Source organism: Narcine bancroftii, chromosome 12 (genome assembly GCF_036971445.1).
Source record: "Narcine bancroftii isolate sNarBan1 chromosome 12, sNarBan1.hap1, whole genome shotgun sequence".
NCBI lineage: Eukaryota > Metazoa > Chordata > Chondrichthyes > Torpediniformes > Narcinidae > Narcine > Narcine bancroftii.
In genome coordinates this window covers 78,326,293-78,346,525 of record NC_091480.1, presented here as the reverse complement: position 1 = coordinate 78,346,525, position 20,233 = coordinate 78,326,293, and the positions used below count along the sequence as shown (strand labels likewise).

The 20,233-nt window shown below is 40.8% G+C and overlaps 1 protein-coding gene across 8 annotated transcripts in view; it reads left to right on the top strand.

The window, feature by feature from the left end:
* Positions 1-20,233, top strand: part of LOC138747621 (rho GTPase-activating protein 23-like) — a 263,779-nt gene that overhangs the window by 177,827 nt on the left and 65,719 nt on the right. For all 8 annotated transcript variants that reach the window (XR_011347582.1, XM_069907014.1, XM_069907013.1 and 5 more), the window contains one exon: positions 1,996-3,751. Coding sequence is in view for 7 of the 8 variants with exons in the window: in XM_069907014.1 (XP_069763115.1) it covers positions 1,996-3,751 (1,756 nt within the window). In the remaining variant the exon portion in view is untranslated. The remainder of the gene's footprint in view (positions 1-1,995; positions 3,752-20,233) is intronic.

The window sequence follows — 20,233 nt, the reverse complement described above, 5'->3', positions numbered from 1 at the left end:
CTTAATTGTGCCCTGTCTTATTTGATTGTGGACTAAGCTGGCATGTACAGTATATTAAGGCCAAATACTCAGTTTGCGCTGAAAATTTCTAGGATTCAATATCAGGATCAAAATCTTATGTAATTTTTGTTTCAGCCCATTTCAGTTCCTTTTAGTTGCATGTATAAAATTATAACACATTGACATTATGGAAGAAAATTGCATCTTTGAAAGCTTTTCTAAATGAGGTCACATGTAGTGAGTTAATGAGGGCAGTGACTGATATTATGTGGGAACATGGATGTATGAGGGCATCAGAAACATGTTGCTATCATATTTATTCTGATATGATCCATGTACTTTCAGTTGTTTCATTTAACCAAGTTTTTCATTGATGCTACAACTCATTCCTAAAATATACAATTAAAATTAATATTTTTATATTGGAAGTATTATTTTTCAGTTGTGAAATTATATTTTACGAGTGTGATTTTCAAATAAATTTGTATTAACCAATTTCTGTTTTGTGTATAATTCAAGATGGATTCCTTGTTTTTTGTCTTTATTCCTTGCACCTCATCTTGCCAAGATGTTTCTTTTCAATCCCGAAGAAAACAGAACTTCTTGGGTATTCTTTAATTGTTTCTCCTCCTTCTTGCCTCTATGTAGTCTCCTTCTATAGGGAGGGCAGGTGAACAAGCTGTGTACTTCTGCCTGACTTCAACTCCTATGCCATCCCATGCTCAGCTGACAATAGACATTTGTGAGGTGAGATGACGAGATAGCCCTTAATCTCAACTAATGCTTTCCATTTCCTCTTTACTACCAGAGGTTTCCCCCACTCATCCACCTTCACAGTTTCCTGATCTAGAACTGAAGAATCACATCACAAAAAAATGTAATTAATGTTGCCATGCCAATTAATTTAATGACAGTAGACTGATACTTTGACAGTCAGTATATTCTGTTAAGAATAAAAGTGGTCATGGCAGTGCTTTTTACATTTCGTATGTCTAAAGCATAACAATGAGAAGTTTTGACAGGCTGCGTACATTCTATTTTTGCTACTGTTGTTCTTATCCGCTGGTTAAAACAGAAAGGGGAAAAGGTTTGTCTAAAGAACAAAGTTATTGTACTAATGCCATGTTGAAGTCAATAAATGGGACACATTTTGGTGTCTAGATTCCAACAATGTATAACCTTCATCCATTTGTAGTCACCAGTGTGCATGAGAGTTAGGTGTGGAAATTCTTTTGTTGGTGAAATCTAACTGCCAGGTCAGTTGCAAAGCCTTACAGTAGATGTTGTTACTTAAAACACTAGTATATTTTTATGTTTGCAAGTATTTGCAACTATTAATAATTACAGCTTCTCATCTCTTGGAGTGGAAATAATTCAAATAAAAAGAAAGCATGTCAAGCTAGGTAGAAGTCTGGTCAGCATCTACAAAGGGAGAATATCATGATACTGTGGGTGTTTATCCTTCAAAAAATTGAAGAGCATTTCAATAAAACTATTTAAGCAAAAGAGGGCTTTACATTTATCAACATCAGAGCTACACAGTGGGTCTGTATCCATTAAAATGTAATTGTTTTAGAGGCCTGCCTGAGTGAATGCATCTTATTCAATATTAACATTACATATTCATTTACATTTCAAATGTTTTTAATAGCATACTGCTGCTGTTATTAATAAACCCTTATTAATTTATTCCAAGTTAATCTTCTCATGAGATTAGCTATCCATATTTAAATAAGTTATCCATCACTCCTCTCCCCACCCCACTGAATCTTTGAAGTTGCATTGTTACCATGTTCTGGAATGTTTAACCTTTAATTGTTCTGTAAACATGAGATTTAAATTTAGAGTTTTTGTAGATGGCGTCTAATAATCTAACCATTTATTTAGAGTTGCTGAACAATATTTTATAGTTTGGAGTGAATAGGGGATGAGTTACCATGTAGACCATAATCGCTTTTTCAGGCATAATCAAATTTGTTTTCTTTAATTTTGCAGGCCTACTCTCAGGATGCTTACCTGAAGGGTAATGATCCTTATTCTGGTAGTGCTCGCCACATACCAGAGCCGCCACCTGTATTCTACCCTCGACATTTGGCTATGACCCAGAAGAAGGAGTCTTCACTGGTAGATTCTTCACAGGGAATTCTGGTAGACAACAGAAATTACAATGCCAGCTCAGGTTCGGACAGAGGATTCTATTCTGATCCATCTTCACCTCTGGATAATAGTACCACAACTAGCCCACCTGCTAGCATATGGCATGAAAGACGGGGTAGAGCACGATCATCAGATCTGTTGGCTGAAATTGGAATAAGTCATTCAAATCCCATGCACCACGTGGAGGAGGTGCAATATGGAATAAAGCCAAGATCAAATCTAGTCAGAGAACCAACAGTGTCTTCAAATAACGTTGTACAGGGTCCAATAAGCAATAAATATGGTTTAGGTTCAGCTGCTATGCAAGATAGATATTGGGGACATTCTAAACATATTCCTTTCTCATCAGTCTCAAACCACAATGTTTACTCGGGTCCTAAGAGCAACATGAGTCAGAGAAATTATACCAGTTCTGTGAACAACAGGGAATATGATAATTTTCATTCCGATATTAGGACTTCATGGGAACAACTTGGCAGCACGAAAACTAGCAAACATCAGTATAGCCCACCTATTTGGCAATCTGCACCGTTCCCGCGCCGAAGCTCATCTGAGGATCGTTGTTACACTGCTATGCCCCCAAAATACAGGAGTTACTCTCAGGACAGACTTGAAGAGACTTCTTTACGCAAATATTGGCCTCACAGTGCTTCCCAAGACACTTTACTTGCACCTATGAATGAGTCATGGAGTTACAGGACTCGGTCAGAAGATTATCTGGGAAAATGTGATCGATCTTTGGACAATTTAGCACACAATGCCTTTTCAACAGGTGGGGACAGGTTCTTGTGGACAAATTCAAAAACCGGTACAGTGACTGGTGGTTTTTCTAAGTCTGGTGGACAAGAACAGTTGCTATGGCAGCACAGACCAGCAGGATACTCTTCAGGTGATCCTGTAATGCATGGTCAGAAGCACTTATCCCAGCAGAACTCCAGCAATAGGAGTACCTATTATAAAAACAATCACACCAGATTATCTATTACTTCTCAACAGCAATGCAGAAATGAATCTACTTATTCTCACTCTGTAAAGAGGACAGATATTGCACATGTCGGGCCACAGAGTACCAATGTTTCCCAAAGTAAAATATCTCACCTTTCAGAGAGGTCAGTGTTTGTTTCTGGTTTGACTCCCAGTGAGTCTAAGGCTGAACGTTGCGCACCCTTTCAAGTCAAGAGAATTGATGTGCCTGTTGTTCGAGACCAAAGATTGACGAATCATGATCGGCAGGGTGGCTTGTACCCAAAACAGACAGACAGAAACTTTGGTCAGGAGACAGTGTTTGAACAGGACATTCAACCATTTACTGTTGCGAAGTCTGGATGTGAGATTCCTCTGGCGTTCATGCAGAAGGAGCCAGAAACAGCTCAAACAAACAAAGCGGTCTTTTTAAGGCAAAAGCCTCCTACTGGCCGCAGAATACCACACCCTCTTCAGCACCCTGTTTGTATGGATAGTTTGGAACCAACACCTGCAATTTTGTCGCCAGCTGACACATCTAAAAATACATCTATGGAACAGATGAATGAAAAGCTAGAAGGGACCACTGTAAAATCATCGGACGATTCATTGGCCTCAATTCCATATATTGGTATGTAAAACAGCCAAAGGTCACCTGGGAAATGAAAATACCCTGATAATTACCTGTAGGAAATTTAGAAGTTGTAAGATCTGTTTTGTACTTTAAACATTTCCAGCACTGTTCAGTAGCTGGAGTCCCCAGCACATTTGAAACATATAACCATATAACCGTGTACAGCACGGAAACAGGCCATGTCGGCCCTTCAAGTCCGTACCGGTTCACTTGAACAACTCCACTAGCTCCTCCGCAAACTCCTGAGGAAGTAGAGGCTTTCTTCATGATGCTATTGGTGTGTTGGTTCCAGGAAATCTAGGAGGATCATGTGGTTTTGCAAGCAGAGAGAGTCAAACAGGCTTTCTCTCAGAGAGAGAGAGAGAGAGAGAGAGAGAGAGAAGAGAGCGACAGAGATCAGTTCTGCAGTTTTACAGTCAGTAGCTAGCAGCAACTGGAAGTGGAATTGCAGGGCTTTATGCTCCAGAGCATTGGTGTCCCCATATCAGTGCTTCATTGTACCTTAGAGCATGTAGTGCATCTAATTTCATCTATGTCTGAGTGGGTTGGCATAGCGGTTATCGCAACGGCTTTATAGCACCAGCGATTGGAACCGGACCAGGGTTCAAATCCTGCGCTGTCTATAAGGAGTTTGTACGTACTCCCCCTGTGTCTGTGAGGGTTTTCTCCGAGGGCTCTGATTTCCTCCTCCTGTTCAAAATTATTCGAGGGTTTAGGTCAATGGGGTGTAAATTGGGCGGCACGGACTTGTGGGCCGAAATGGCCCATTACCGAACTGTATGACTGTATGTCCAAATTTAAAATTACTGTTGACTCTTTGCCAGAGATCATCCAAAATTAATCCAAAAAATAAACATGATCACAATCGGATACCACCACTCCCATATTAGCATTTGATTGCTCTTTCCCTCCTTATGCTGATGCCCTAACGTGATCATTTAGTATATTTAATTTAATTCACTTACATGGTTCTGTTAAATTTCTAGATCTAAATGTGCTCGGATTGGTTTCAATCTAGTTAATGTAAACTTGGCAAATTAAATGAGGTTTGTAGAGTCACATGTCAATTTTGGATCAAACAGCAAGAAATGGAATAGATCAGACTACAAATTGTGAATTATTCCATTATTGCAACATTATCAGCATATTAACTAAATATTAATAAAAATAATTACAAAGAATGTAAAAAATTGAGCTATGAATGGTCTCAGAAACAATTTGCAGACACAGTGACTTGTGTTTACTGTTTTCCCATTCCAATGACCTTGGTTTGATTCTGACATCCAGGACTCTCCATGTGGAGGTTACATGTTCTCGCTGTTATCACAAAGGTTTCCCTTGAGTGATCTGGTCTCCTCCCTCACTCCAAAGATATGTTAACTTTTAGCCCTGGTATAAATGGCATGTAGATTTGAATGTGTTGAATAGGAGAGTTGGATCACAATCAGATTGGGGATGGATTGGGAAATGCACCCAAGCGTTATTAAGTTGTTAAGATGTGCCACTTTATCAAAATGGCTATTTTAAGGTGCAATCAAGCATGCTTCATATAAACTGGAGTACAACTATGTTAATGGAGAGAGAGAGAAAGAGAAAAAGAAATAATGGGACATATTAAAGCTATTGGAGCTGTTGCTAAATCCTGGAAAAGTCCACCAGATCAGGCAGTACCTATGGAAAGAGAAGATATAAGGTGGATAACCTACCACAGAACTGGCAGTCTGGTTCATGCAGGAAATGATTTCTCTGTGGTTGAATCTGAACTGGACATGCTGAGGCCTGCACTGTGCCCTGCTGAGAGGTGGTGCACCTCAAGCTCACTTAGGACTTGGTTGGAAACATTCAGTAAATCAAAGTGGGAGTAGGATAGAAAAAGAGATGATCTCTGACAGCTGATATTTTGTGATATTTTCTGTTTTTTATTCAGATTTATAGCATCTGTGGCTTTTTGACATTGGTTCTATATCCCTGTCTTACGGTTTCTACTTAATGGAAATAGTTTTTCTCCAATAAAAAGATAACTTAATTTCTAAACTTCAATGGATACAGCTCTACTTTGTGTAATTTTTCCTTGTAATTTAACCCCTTGAATTTGGGTTTAATTTCTCTAAGTCTGGGGTGGCCAACCTTTTAATTTTTAATTTAGACATACAACATGGTAATAGGCCATTTTGGCCCACGAGTCCGTGGCATCCAATGAACCTACACCCTCAGTACGTACTCGTGGGCCGAAATGGGCAGATTTCAGAATTATATTTTGAGCATTTTCTGAATCTGTTGATGGCTTTTGTATGTTCTTGTGTGTGGATCCTTATTAGACATCCATTATTTCCTCCTCACATTTAGAAGACCCTCAAATCAAATCTTTCAGTTACAAAATATGGATGGCTAGATTTAAACTTATTTGTCTAATTTTTATTCTGTATACAGTCTATTCATATCTCTATAATCAATGCACCTTTTTACAACACAGAAGGTGGCAATTTAGTCTATCGTGACCATAAAAGAATGAGTTTCCCAGCAGAATCTCACCGTTCAGCACCATAAGTAGTGCTGTAGATCATGTTTTAAATGCATTGAGGCTTTCTCTTGGGTGGTAATCCCATGCACACATGCTCTATTGCTTGTTAGGTTAAATCTGTTTCCTCATCTATTCCCTAATTCTTCTTTTTATAAATGAAATTAATTTCTTCTGTTTTTTGATCCCTCCTTCTAGTTCTCTCATAATTTTATACATTTGAATTGTTTCCTCTACTCTGAAGAAAACAACAATCTATTCATTCAACATAAGATGAGGTTGCAGATCATGAATCTTCCCTCGCCCCACCCCCCTTCCAATGCAATAATTTGCTGCAATGTTTTGACTAGATGCAATATCTGAGTACTGTATTAAATTCCAGCAAAATATCCCTTTTCTTGTATTAATTGCTTGGCTCAAAAAAAAGCATCTATTGCCTTTTTCACCACTTAACCTTCAATGTTTCAGGATCTGTAGATAGATACATCATGATTGCCTTGCCAGCAAAAGCCTGGTTGTGAATGGGGAGTAAGGAAAAGTGAGAGGTGAAGACCTTCCCCTGCTAAAACTATGTAGCCCTCCATTCTTGAGAATGCCTAATACTATTTTCCTTTGCGTTCTGCCACTCAACAAACTTTTAATCCCATTTGCCTCTGGATCTCTTATGTTTTTGCTTTTTAGATCACTCTTCCATGCCAAGTTTATTGTCATCTGATTGTACAACAGCATTCTCTGGTGTTCGGCACAAAAACACGTGTACATACAACCAGACATAACATGCATACAGACAAATAATACACATGTAGGACAAGTATTATATCTGTAAAAATATGTACAAATGAAAGTCTTGGATGGTTTGTGTGAGCAGTTCCTTTGGTCATCCAACATTCTTGCTGCCCGTGGGAAAAAGCTATTTCAGTCTGGTGGTGTTGGGTCTGATCCTCCTGTATCTCTTCCCCAACAGCAGCAGGCTAGAAGATGCTGTGTGCAGGGTGGAAGGGGCCTCAATGATTTTGTGCCCCCTCTTTAGACAACGATCCTGGTAGATCACATTGATGGTGGGTGATGGTGGGGAGAGAGACCCTAGTGATCCTCTCTGCCACTTTTATGGTCCTGTGGATTGACTTCTGACCCATTTCTCTGCATGCAACTATGATGCTGCCGGCCAGTAGGCTATAGAAGGTTGACATAATGGTGGCCAGCAGCCTTGCCCGCTTCAGTCTTCTCAGGAAGTGCAGTCACTGTGGTGCCTTCCTGACAAGTGAGGACATGTGTGCCCGCAAGTGAAGTGAATTCCAAGGAGCTTGGTGCTCTCCACTCTCTCAATTACAGAGTTGTTGATGTGTAGTAAGGGTGGTCATTCCTAGTCCTCCTAAAGTCCACAATCATCTCTTTTGACTTGTCCATGTTAAGACTCGAGTTGTTGCTCTTGCACCATTTAATGAGGTTTTCCACCTCTTTGTAGTTGTTGCTGATGAGATCGACGACTGTTGTGTCACCTGCAAACTTGATGACACTGTTGGAGCTGGATCTGGTGATGCAGTCGTGGGTCAGTAGCATGAACGGGAGTGGGCTGAGCTCACAGCCCTGAGGTGCGCCAGTGTTCAGTGTGATGGTGCTTGATATTCCGCTACTGACCCGGACAGACTGTGATCCTTCCGTTAGGAAGTCCAGGATCTGAGAATGTTTAACTTCTTTAAATGCTTTGCTAAAATACATCATACTACATCAAATGCTTTAACTCCGTCAACATCCTTTAAAAGAATTGTTAGTCCAACACAACCTTTCCTTAATAAATCTAGGCTGACTCCCTTCAATAAATATAAACTTCTCTAAATATTAATGTGCACTGTCCCTCAGAATATTTTTCTATCAAATCACCCATAACTTGCCTTGCCTGATCAGTCTATCCTCTTTTCCTTTTGTTTGAATATTAACAACCTTCCTTTCCTCTATCTATAGCCATGTCAAAACCAAAGGCTAGTGGAGAATTATTTCAAACTCTGTGTTACTTCCCTCTATGATTTTAAACTCTGGAAAAATTCTGATGGAAGGATATTGGCCTGAAATGTTCACCCTCTTTTCCTCTCTGGAGACATCACCTGTATTTCCACCACTGTCTGTTTTCATTTTATATTCTACCAGGCCTGGATCTTTATCCAATTTTAAAGATGATACATCCCTTATACAGTACATTTCCCCTTATCCAAAATTCTGAATACTGAAAAGATCCAAAAACTGACCTTTTTTGCGGCGCAGACATGGCGTCATAAGTTGAAAAAAATGTTATCACCCAACTTGCCTATGTGGGGCCCTGACACTCTGGCACCATTTTGATAACAACAGAGTTTTCATTACTGTACAAAGATATAGTTGCAAATGGCAAAAATGTCTGTAGATAGCACTATGGATGTCAGTGAAAAGAAAAAGAGGAAGCGTTTATGTTTGTTGATAGAACAGAGAGTTGAGCTGTTGTTAAAACCCATTGTTAATGAGGCAGATGACACTGGAGGAAACATTTGAATGGAGGAGAATTTCTAGTATTTGATGCTGCATTTATCTTATTTTGTAAGCTGAGATCAAGTTGTTTTTTGGTACATATTAAACATTATTTCATGCTCAAAAAGCCTGCTGATTTTTCGTTGTTGTTTAACCACTGACACAAATATTCGGCTGATGCTACTGAGGTGTTTAAAGCCATTGTTCTGATAACGGAAAAACATCCGGACCCAGGCGTTTTCGGATACAGGGAAACGTAGTGTATTGATCATTTGAAGTACATCACATTCTTCCTCAAAACATTGATTTGGCACTTGGCATGTTTTCAGCCTCAGGTTATCCTTGTGTTCTCTACAAGGACTCACTATGGTTAGAATATCTGAGATTTTCTTTGAGGTTACCTGAAATCTTTTCCTTTGTAATTTCCTTTTTAATTTCACCTACAATTCTTCAAGCTTTCTGCTGTGTTGAGTTCTCCGTCTCAGTCACTGGCAAAATTCATTCTCCTTGGGAATGTTAGTGAAAGAGCTTTGCAGGACTGTCATCTCGGTGAGAGAAGCTAATAAAAAACATGTTTTTTGTGACTGGCTACTTAGTAGAATTACTTCCATTTATGGTAATAATCAGTAGCAGTGTGAAATTCCCAGTTGTGCACTACGTGAATTTTCACGAAAGGCTTGAGGTGTTCCCCAGAAGTTAGTGGCAGCAAAATTGCAACATCCAAGATAAAAAGCAGATTTGTTCTGTCAATAAAATAGGAAACAAAGTTTAAAAGCTTATTGAGTAAAAATGTGAATAGATATAGAAAATGATGGAATAATTATAATGAAAGAATTCAAAATGGGGGAGAGAGTAGAGAAAATTTGCACAGCACTTTCCATATCTTTTCAAATTAATCCAATAAATTTGAAATTGTTACTGTTATGTAAAAGACACAGTATATTTGACTAAAACCAAGTTCTACAAAAACAGAAAAAAAATTAAAAGCAATTTGTTATTCGAGAAAGAATAATTGAGTATTGGTTAAATTTCAAATCCATAAACAAACTCCTCTGTAAGTCGCATCCAAACAAGGTTATGTGTTTGTGTTTGAGGCTGGAGCTTAAAGCTCCAGCCGAGTTTCTTTGAAGAAGCAGTTTGACATCAGAACCAATGGACTCATGACAAAATGTTCTGATTCTAATAAACTGTGGATTTCATCTACTTTGTTCTCATTTACTGAGTATAGAAAGTTTGGAAACGAAGACAGTTTTCTTTTATGAGCACTGCACCAGAGGCTGAGCAAGTCAGTTTATCAAAGTGTCACATTGCCAGTCTGAAGATTGGAAGCAAGGTTTCCACAAATTATTCACTTTGGAGTTATAAAATTGATGTTAGAAGCTGTTAATTTCATTCGTTAGTACACAGGTACACAATAGCAATCTGTTTTGGTTAGCCTATAAGTGAGCTATAAAGATGTACTGCAATAATTTGAAAGACACTGCAGATAGGATTTTATTACAGACAATTAATTTATGATTATCCAGCTTGATCTCTTGTGCTGGCTGTGGTAAAGCTCACGACTACATCTTTTCTGGCCTATCTCAGACTGTGCAAGAGTTAGGTTGACATATGTAATTGAAGATTCTTGTAAGGCATATTTTAGTGTTTTTCAATAATCTTGTGTGTCATGCTGACAGATGATTTATTTTCTGACGTAGGATGTTTTGCTTGGTGAAACATCTTGCCAATTCTTTTTTCTTGCAATTTATTTGATCCATGCCCTATTAAAAAATAGTTGCTTTTGTGTTGGAGGGTTTATATCCCTATGTTTATACTTCCTCTGATTTTTTTATATATCAAACGGTGAAGACAGACACAAAACGAGTCTTGTCTTTGTATTTCCGTTCGCCTATCTTCAGAAAAACTGTGTAATGGTAAAACTGTACGCAATTCCCTCATGTCAGATCACTACCAGTGAAGGTTGTAAAATCTGACTTTGTATCTTCAGGTCAAATTATATTGTATACATTCTGATGAAGTTTAATACCTTGATCTGAGGAAGTTAGAGCAGAACATTGCAGACTTTACAAGGACAGTGCATGTTCAAAATATTTTATTCAGGATATCACATAAATATTGCATTTATATAATAGCTTGGAACCTTGGGACTCACTTGTCCATTTCAACGCATCTTCAGGGCAAGTTAGTTGGTCCATCTTATCTGTACTATTGTTCATGGTAGAACAAATCTTAATTTGACTTCTCAACAAATCAACACATCCTTTGTGGGTTACCTAGGTTCTCTTTCAGTGCATTAAGCCATTTGCCTTAACCACAGCAGTAAGCTCCACATACTATTCACTTTCTGGATTACATGTTGAATTTTTTTTTAAAAATTTAGACCTACAGCACTGTAACACGCCAATTCAGCCATGAGTCCGTGCTGCCCAATTTACACCCCATCAACCTACGCCCCGGAATGTTTTTGAAGGGTGGGAGGAAAGCAGAACCCCCGGAGAAAACCCACGCAGACACTGGGAGAACACACAAACTCCTTACAGACAGCACGGGATTTGAACCCGGGTCCAGTCCCGAATGCTGGTGCTGCAAAGGCGTTGCGCTAACTGCCAACCGTACTGCCCTTTATTTTACTGTCCTCAGCTTTGGACACATCTAGTGGAAACTACTTATGAAACCACTTTATATTTTTGATGCCAATTGATAGCCTTTCTAGAATATCAAATAATCAAAGATAAACAAAATGCGACAGGTTTCCGAACTGAGGTCCTTGCTGGTGTTGGCGCTTGGCAGGATTCGGTGATTGAGGATCAAAGCCCCTGAGAACTGTCATCATTTTGTAAGCGTTTCTCTTGCTTCACTCATACAACAATAATAACAAATGCATGAATCATCCATAACTATAAACCAGAGGTGGTAACTTCAAATTACACCATGACATTTTATGAAGATATATAATTTTATCATTTTTGGAATGATACTTCAAAATTAACTGTAAACGTTTTGCTTGGATACAAAGTTGCATCTGTACTACCATTGTTCTGGGGGAAGAAAATTCATTGTTCCAGATAGGTTTTGCTTAACTTTAATCCTGGGACTTCTCAAGTTCATTTATCATCTGATTGTTCCAGAGCAACCTGACGAAATAGCATCTTTCTGCTCTTTCCTTGTAGCCCATACCCTTGAGGTTTGGGCACCGAACTCTGTGGATCTTCGATGTAAAAACAACTGCAGTGGTTTAAATTTGCAAGGGCTGCCTGGTGGGTCAGCTGGGCGGTAAGAACCTATGGAAGGCCGCTGTAGACTGCGTCTCTGTTCCCCGGCTCCTCTCGGGACCGCACGAGCAGCAGCACCGCTGTTAGAGCAGCTGCAGCAGGCCTGTCATCATTGAACTAACAGGGAGAATTGGTTAGCATTTGGATTTTGGCAGGATGTGAAATGAACAGCTCAATTTCTGGAATCTAAGATAAGCAGCTCAAAATGAAAATATTGTTTGAGGAACCCTCCTAACATAGAGGCAGAGAAAATGTGTCTCTGCATTTCCCTAGAGAGTTACTTAAGAAGCTGGTGTCTGTAGTGTGATGTAACATTACAGGTGACTTGTTTGCAGCAGCAAGAAGAGCGATATTGCAGCTCCAGTGACCAGGTTTCAGTCCTGATCTCATGTCTATGTTTGTACTTGCTTCCTGATATCGAGTGAATGTTTTCACGTACTTGGATTTCCTCCCAAATCCAAAAGATATGCTGGTGGTAAGTTAACTGGCTACAGTAAATAACCTCTTAATGGAGATGGGCTGGGAGTCGATGGTCACATATGTGAGAATAGGTTACAGGAAAGTAATGGCGAGAAAGGATTGATCAGAGTGGGCATTGATTCGATAGATTGAACCATCCATCTACTTATATAATAATGGGATTTGCATGGCATTGTGGTGCAACTGTTGGTGCTGGTGCCTTGCAACTCCTGAAATCCAGGTTTAGTCCAGCAATTGTGTACTGACTGTGTGGTGTTTGCCTGTTCTCCCTTGTAACTACAGTACATCTCCGATTATCTGAAATCAGATTCTTTGAAACTGACCAGGGACCTCGGGCTCCCGGCACTGGAGGCAGCGGACAGGCCCCCGGCAGCAGCAGGGACCTCAAGCTCCCGGACAGGAGTGGGACCCTAGGGCTTCCGGCACTAGCAGGGCCTCAGTGGGGAGGTGTCGGTGATTGGTAGTGGCCAGCATTTTTTGGTGAGAATTAAATATTAGTGCTTAAAAAGCCTTCCCTTGTTGTTTGTTGCTGTTCAAACACTCTTACAAGTGACTCGCTGTTGCTACTGGGCTGTTTTTAAAAAATGACCGGTTCTCCAAAAAAACTGTTTATCAGAAATGGGCCCGGTCCTGACTATTTTGGATAATCAGACTTATAAATTCCAATGATGGAGGATCATTACCCTGAATGGTGGCCAGTGACAAATGAAATTAAAGAAAGTTGATAAACCTGAAGGGCAGAATCAGGGGGTACAGGACTGGAGATAAGGGAAGAGGACTGATCGGATTGCACAGCTTGCAGCTGCCAGGGACCTGTTAGATTGAAAGGCCACCCTCTGTTTTGTAGTAAGCATATCAATTATAAAATGCCTGCCCAATATGGACATATTTGAAATTGATTTGGGAAATTTGATTGCTGAGGTGCTCCTCCCATCAATTTTTTTAAACATGCATGTCGGGCTGGAGATAAGTCATTGCACCTGGGCTTGTATTTTAACTGTTCTGAGCAGGATGTGTTCAGGTAAAGATCAAAGTAGAGCAATAGGATAAAACTGAAGAGGAACATGCTCTTTGGCCCATCAAGTACCTATCCACATTGACACCATTCAACAGTTCGTGTTTGTAGCCTTCTATGCTTGTCTAGATACTAATTAAACCTGCCATCATCACCAGCCACCCTCTGGGGGTAAAACTTACTCTTATGCCCGATAAGTCTCTCACTTTGTTTCTCCTCTATGATTTTTAGGTTTAGATACTTTTGCTATGGGGAATATTTCTGACTATCTCCTGTCTCTAACCCCTCATAATTTTGTGGTCCACTATCAAGTCAGCAACTTCTTCAAATAATGCAACCCCAGCCTTTCCAGTCGCTCCTCATTACAGAGATGCTCTTTCTCTTCTTTCTTTTCTTCGGCTTGGCTTCGCGGACCAAGATTTATGGAGGGGTAATGTCCACGTCAGCTGCAGGCTCGTTTGTGGCTGACAAGTCCGATGCGGGACAGGCAGACGCGGTTGCAGCGGTTGCAAGGGAAAATTGGTGGGTTGGGGTTGGGTGTTGGGTTTTTCCTCCTTTGTCTTTTGTCAGTGAGGTGGGCTCTGCGGTCTTCTTCAAAGGAGATTGCTGCCCGCCGAACTGTGAGGCGCCAAGATGCACGGTTTGAGGCGATATCAGCCCACTGGCGGTGGTCAATGTGGCAGGCACCAAGAGATTTCTTTAGGCAGTCCTTGTACCTCTTCTTTGGTGCACCTCTGTCTCGGTGGCCAGTGGAGAGCTCGCCATATAACACGATCTTGGGAAGGCGATGGTCCTCCATTCTGGAGACGTGACCTACCCAGCGCAGTTGGATCTTCAGCAGCGTGGATTCGATGCTGTCGGCCTCTGCCATCTCGAGTACTTCGATGTTGGTGATGAAGTCGCTCCAATGAATGTTGAGGATGGAGCGGAGACAACGCTGGTGGAAGCGTTCTAGGAGCCGTAGGTGATGCCGGTAGAGGACCCATGATTCGGAGCCGAACAGGAGTGTGGGTATGACAACGGCTCTGTATACGCTAATCTTTGTAAGGTTTTTCAGTTGGTTGTTTTTCCAGACTCTTTTGTGTAGTCTTCCAAAGGCACTATTTGCCTTGGCGAGTCTGTTGTCTATCTCGTTGTCGATCCTTTCATCCGATGAAATGGTGCAGCCAAGATAGGTAAACTGGTTGACCGTTTTGAGTTTTGTGTGCCCGATGGAGATGTGGGGGGGGCTGGTAGTCATGGTGGGGAGCTGGCTGATGGAGGACCTCAGTTTTCTTCAGGCTGACTTCCAGGCCAAACATTTTGGCAGTTTCCGCAAAACAGGACGTCAAGCGCTGAAGAGCTGGCTCTGAATGGGCAACTAAAGCGGCATCGTCTGCAAAGAGTAGTTCACGGACGAGTTGCTCTTGGTGTGAGCTTGCAGGCGCCTCAGATCGAAGAGACTGCCATCCGTGCGGTACCGGATGTGAACAGCGTCTTCATTGTTGAGGTCTTTCATGGCTTGTTTCAGCATCATGCTCTATCCCAGACAAAATCTGGTGAAACTCCTCTGCACCCTCTTCCACGCAATCACATCCTTCCCATAGCTTTGCAATCAAAACTGTCTAGCGTTACTCTGGTCTAGCCTAGCAGCAACACCACAAGCTATATGTGGTCTTTCTTTCAGTCCTAATGCAGGGCCTCATCACAATATGTGGACTATCTCTTTCCCTCCACTGATGCTGCCTGACCTGCTGAATTTTTCCACCTGAATTATTTTTGTTCCATATTCTAGCATCTGGAGTCACTTGTGTCTCCACTACTAATTTTTATGTTATCTCCAAATTTACTACAATACCATACCTTCTACATTCATATCCAAAGTGTTCATGTATATAACAAACAGTAAGGATTTCAGTACTGATCTCTGTGGTATATTCCTGGGCACAGGCTTTGAACCACAAATAACACATCTTCACAATTCATCTCTGCCTCCTATTACCAAGCCAGTTTTGAATTCAATTTGCCGATGGATTTTCACCTTTTGGAACAGTACCTTCACTACCCTCATTGATGCATTTTGTTATTGCTTTGAAAACTTCAGTCCAATTGGTCAGATAAAATGTTTCCTCTTACAAAATTATGCTATCTTTGATTAATCCCTGCCTTTCCAAATGCAATTTATTTCTGTCCCTCAGAACTTTTTCCATTAACTTCTGTACCTACTTTATTCTTGATGATCTTCTTGGACAATGGTATAACATATGATCATTTTGTACCACGTCTTGATGCCACTAAGGATTTAGTAAACAATCTCCTTGCTTTCCATAGCAGCCCTGAGAAGCATCTCATCAAGCTCTGGAGAGTTGCTCACTAAAGACATCTAATACATCTTTTTTTAAGGATTATGTGTGCTTAAATCTCACCTTTCCTTCCCTGAGTTCTCCAATAGAATGTCCTTCTCCTTGATGTGCACAGATGAGAAACATTCATTCAATACCTCACCCACTTCCTCTGGCTCTACTTAAAATAAAATTAAATACTGAGGTCATGAACGTAAAATAAGAACAGGTTTAATTACATGTGCTCAACCCCCTCTGACTCGATTCGAACAAAGGATATTCTTTTTTTTAAATTTAAAAAATTTTTCACACTTTGAAACATACTGACCAAAATACACAAACATTTCCCTCTTGAATATACACAGTGTCATTTTCTCCCCTTTTGCCCCACTCCCTTCCCTCCGTCCTTCACCCCCCCCCCTCCCCACCCACTCAACGTACAACATATATGATACATTAAACCCATTAAACAATGTCATCACACAATGAAAATAAACAAGAAATTTGTGCTCTCTACTTTTACACACTGGGTCAGTTCATTTCGTCGTCTCCTCCTTCTGTCATTTTAGGTGTTGGAGGTCCGTGGTAGGACTTCTCTGTTGTGTTCCATGTACGGTTCCCAAATTTGTTCGAATACTGTGATGTTATTTCTTAAATTATATGTTTTTTTTCCAATGGAATACATTTATTCATTTCTTTGTACCATTGCTGTATTCTCAGGCTATCTTCTAATTTCCAGGTTGACATGATACATTTTTTTGCTACAGCTAAGGCTATCATAATAAATCTTTTTTGTGCTCCATCCAAATCGAGTCCAAGTTCTTTACTTCTTATATCACTTAGAAGAAAGATCTCTGGATTTTTTTGGTATGTTGCTTTTTGTGATTTTATTTAATACCTGGTTTAGATCTTCCCAAAACTTTTCCACTTTCTCACATGCCCAAATTGCATGTACTGTTGTTCCCGTTTCCTTCTTACAGCGAAAACATCTGTCTGATACTGTTGGGTCCCATTTATTTAACTTTTGGGGGGTGGTGTATAGCCTGTGTAACCAATTATATTGTATCATGCGTAACCTCATGTTTATTGTATTTCTCATAGTTCCGGAGCATAACTTTTCCCATGTTTCATTCTTTATCTTTATGTTTAGATCTTATTCCCATTTTTGTTTGGGTTTACAGCTTGTTTCCTCGTTCTCTTTCTCTTGCAGTTTGATGTACATGTTTGTTATAAATCTTTTAATTATCATTGTGTCTCTAATCACATATTCAAAACTGCTTCCTTCTGGTAACCTCAGCCTGCTTCCCAATTTGTCCTTTAAGTAGGTTTTCAGTTGGCGGTATGCAAACATTGTACCGTGAGTTATACCATATTTGTCCTTCATTTGTTCAAAAGATAATAATTTATTTCCCGAAAAACAATTTTCTATTCTTTTGATCCCTTTTCTCTCCCATTCTCTAAAGGAAAGGTTATCTATTGTGAAAGGGATTAGTTGATTTTGCGTCAATATTAATTTTGGTAGTTGATAATTTGTTTTATTCCTTTCTATGTGAATCTTCTTCCAAATGTTGAGCAGATGGTGCGGTACTGGTGAATTCCTATGTTGCACTAGCTTTTCATCCCACTTATGTAGTATAATACCAAAGACAGGGAAAGATCCACTAACACCAGCATCGTATAGACCAATATCTCTACTTAACACAGATTATAAGATAATAGTTAAACTATTAGCAAACAGATTGGCCGACTGTGTACCAAAAATAGTAAAACTGGGTCAAACTGGATTTATTAAGAAAAGACGAAAAACGGACAATATCTGTAAGTTCATTAACTTAATCCATGCAGTACAAGGAAGCAAGATGCCAACAGTGGCAGTTGACTTAGACGCAGAGAAAGCCTTTGACAGAGTAGAATGGAATTATTTATTCAAAGTACTACAGAGGTTCAACCTACCAGAGAAATTTATTAATTGGATTAAAGCATTATATAAGGGATCATTCGTGAAGGTGACAGTAAATGGATATATATCAAACCAATTTAAATTAAGCAGGTCAACTAGGCAGGGATGTCCACTATCTCCCTCACTGTTCACGTTAGCTATAGAACCACTGGCAGAACTGATAAGAACAGAAAATAAAATAAGAGGAATAAAAATAAAAGAGAAGGAATATAAAATCAGTCTATTTGCAGATGACATCACAGTATACTTAACAGAACTAGAATTATCAATAAAAGAATTACATAAAAAATTGAAGGAATATGGAGAAGTATCGGGGTACAAGATCAATGCAAATAAAAGTGAAGCAATGCCAATGAATATTGCGGATTTCACAAAGTTTAAGAAAGAATCACCATTTAGATGGCAAACACAAGCAATCCGATACCTAGGTATACAACTAGATAATAATCTAGGCCATCTATACAAACTAAATTATCAGCCATTAATGAAGAAATTACAAGACGACTTAGAACATTGGAAAGACTTACCACTAACACTGTTAGGAAGGGTAAATTGCATTAAAATGAATATCTTCCCAAGGATACAATACCTATTCCAATTGTTACCAATTCACCTAACAGAGAAATTCTTCAAGGAGCTAAAGAAAATAATAAGGAAATTCTTATGGAAAAGGGGGAAACCAAGGATAGTGCTAGATAAATGAACAGAATGGTACAAACAAGGGGGCTTACAGCTACCAAACGTTAAGAATTATTATCTTTCTTTGGCTTGGCTTCGCGGACGAAGATTTATGGAGGGGGTAAATGTCCACGTCAGCTGCAGGCTCGTTTGTGGCTGACAAGTCCGATGCGGGACAGGCAGACACGGTTGCAGCGGTTGCAGCGGAAAATTTGTTGGTTGGGGTTGGGTGTTGGATTTTTCCTCCTTTGCCTTTTGTCAGTGAGGTGGGCTCTGCGGTCTTCTTCAAAGGAGGTTGCTGCCCGCCGAACTGTGAGGCGCCAAGATGCACGGTTTGAGGCGATATCAGCCCACTGGCGGTGGTCAATGTGGCAGGCACCAAGAGATTTCTTTAGGCAGTCCTTGTACCTTTTCTTTGGTGCACCTCTGTCACGGTGGCCAGTGGAGAGCTCGCCATATAACACGATCTTGGGAAGGCGATGTCCTCCATTCTGGAGACGTGACCCAGCCAGCGCAGCTGGATCTTCAGCAGCATGGACTCGATGCTGTCGGCCTCTGCCATCTCGAGTACTTCGACGTTAGGGATGAAAGCGCTGCAGTGAATGTTGAGAATGGAGCGGAGACAACGCTGGTGGAAGCGTTCTAGGAGCCGTAGGTGATGCCGGTAGAGGACCCATGATTTGGAGCCGAACAGGAGTGTGGATATGACAACGGCTCTGTATACGCTTATCTTTGTGAGGTTTTTCAGTTGGTTGTTTTTCCAGACTCTCTTGTGTAGTCTTCCAAAGGCGCTATTTGCCTTGGCGAGTCTGTTGTCTATCTCGTTGTCGATCCTTGCATCTGATGAAATGGTGCAGCCGATATAGGTAAACTGGTTGACCGTTTTGAGTTTTGTGTGCCCGATGGAGATGTGGGGTGGGGGGCTGGTAGTCATGGTGGGGAGCTGGCTGATGGAGGACCTCAATTTTCTTCAGGTTGACTTCCAGGCCAAACATTTTGGCAGTTTCCGCAAAACAGGGCGTCATGCGCTGAAGAGCTGGCTCTGAATGGGCAACTAAACTAACTAGAGCAGCACAATTAAGATACCTATCAGATTTTTATCAAACAAGGGAAAAACCAGATTGAACCAGATTAGAGCTAGATAAAATAGGGGAGAAGGAACAAAGGGTATTCTTGACGTGCAATGTTAATTATGATGAAGCATTTTCTGGTGTTCTTAATCGTTTCTAAATCTAGATCTATTCATACAATATCAGAGCTAGGTTAGGTTACTCAGAATTTTTAAGTGTTTGTAGCCACTTTCAGGTGGAATCACCTGGAGCAGACGGCTCTGGAGCAGACGGCTCTGGAGCAGACGGCTCTGGAGCAGACGGCTCTGGAGCAGACGGCTCTGGAGCAGACGGCTCTGGAGCAGACGGCTCTGGAGCAGACGGCTCTGGAGCAGACGGCTCTGGAGCAGACGGCTCTGGAGCAGACGGCTCTGGAGCAGACGGCTCTGGAGCAGACGGCTCTGGAGCAGACGGCTCTGGAGCAGACGGCTCTGGAGCAGGCTGCAAGTGTCTGTGAAGAGACATTCAGGTGGCAGCATTGAAGGAGGTGTTCTGCCATCTGAAGCGGGGAGGGCCCACAGAGTAAACGCCGGCTCTGAGCAGGGGCAGCAGTCTGACAGCTCACCTCCCCGCTGCCTTACAGCCCCCGCCCCACTGCCTGAAGACCCCAGCGTGGGACTGCAG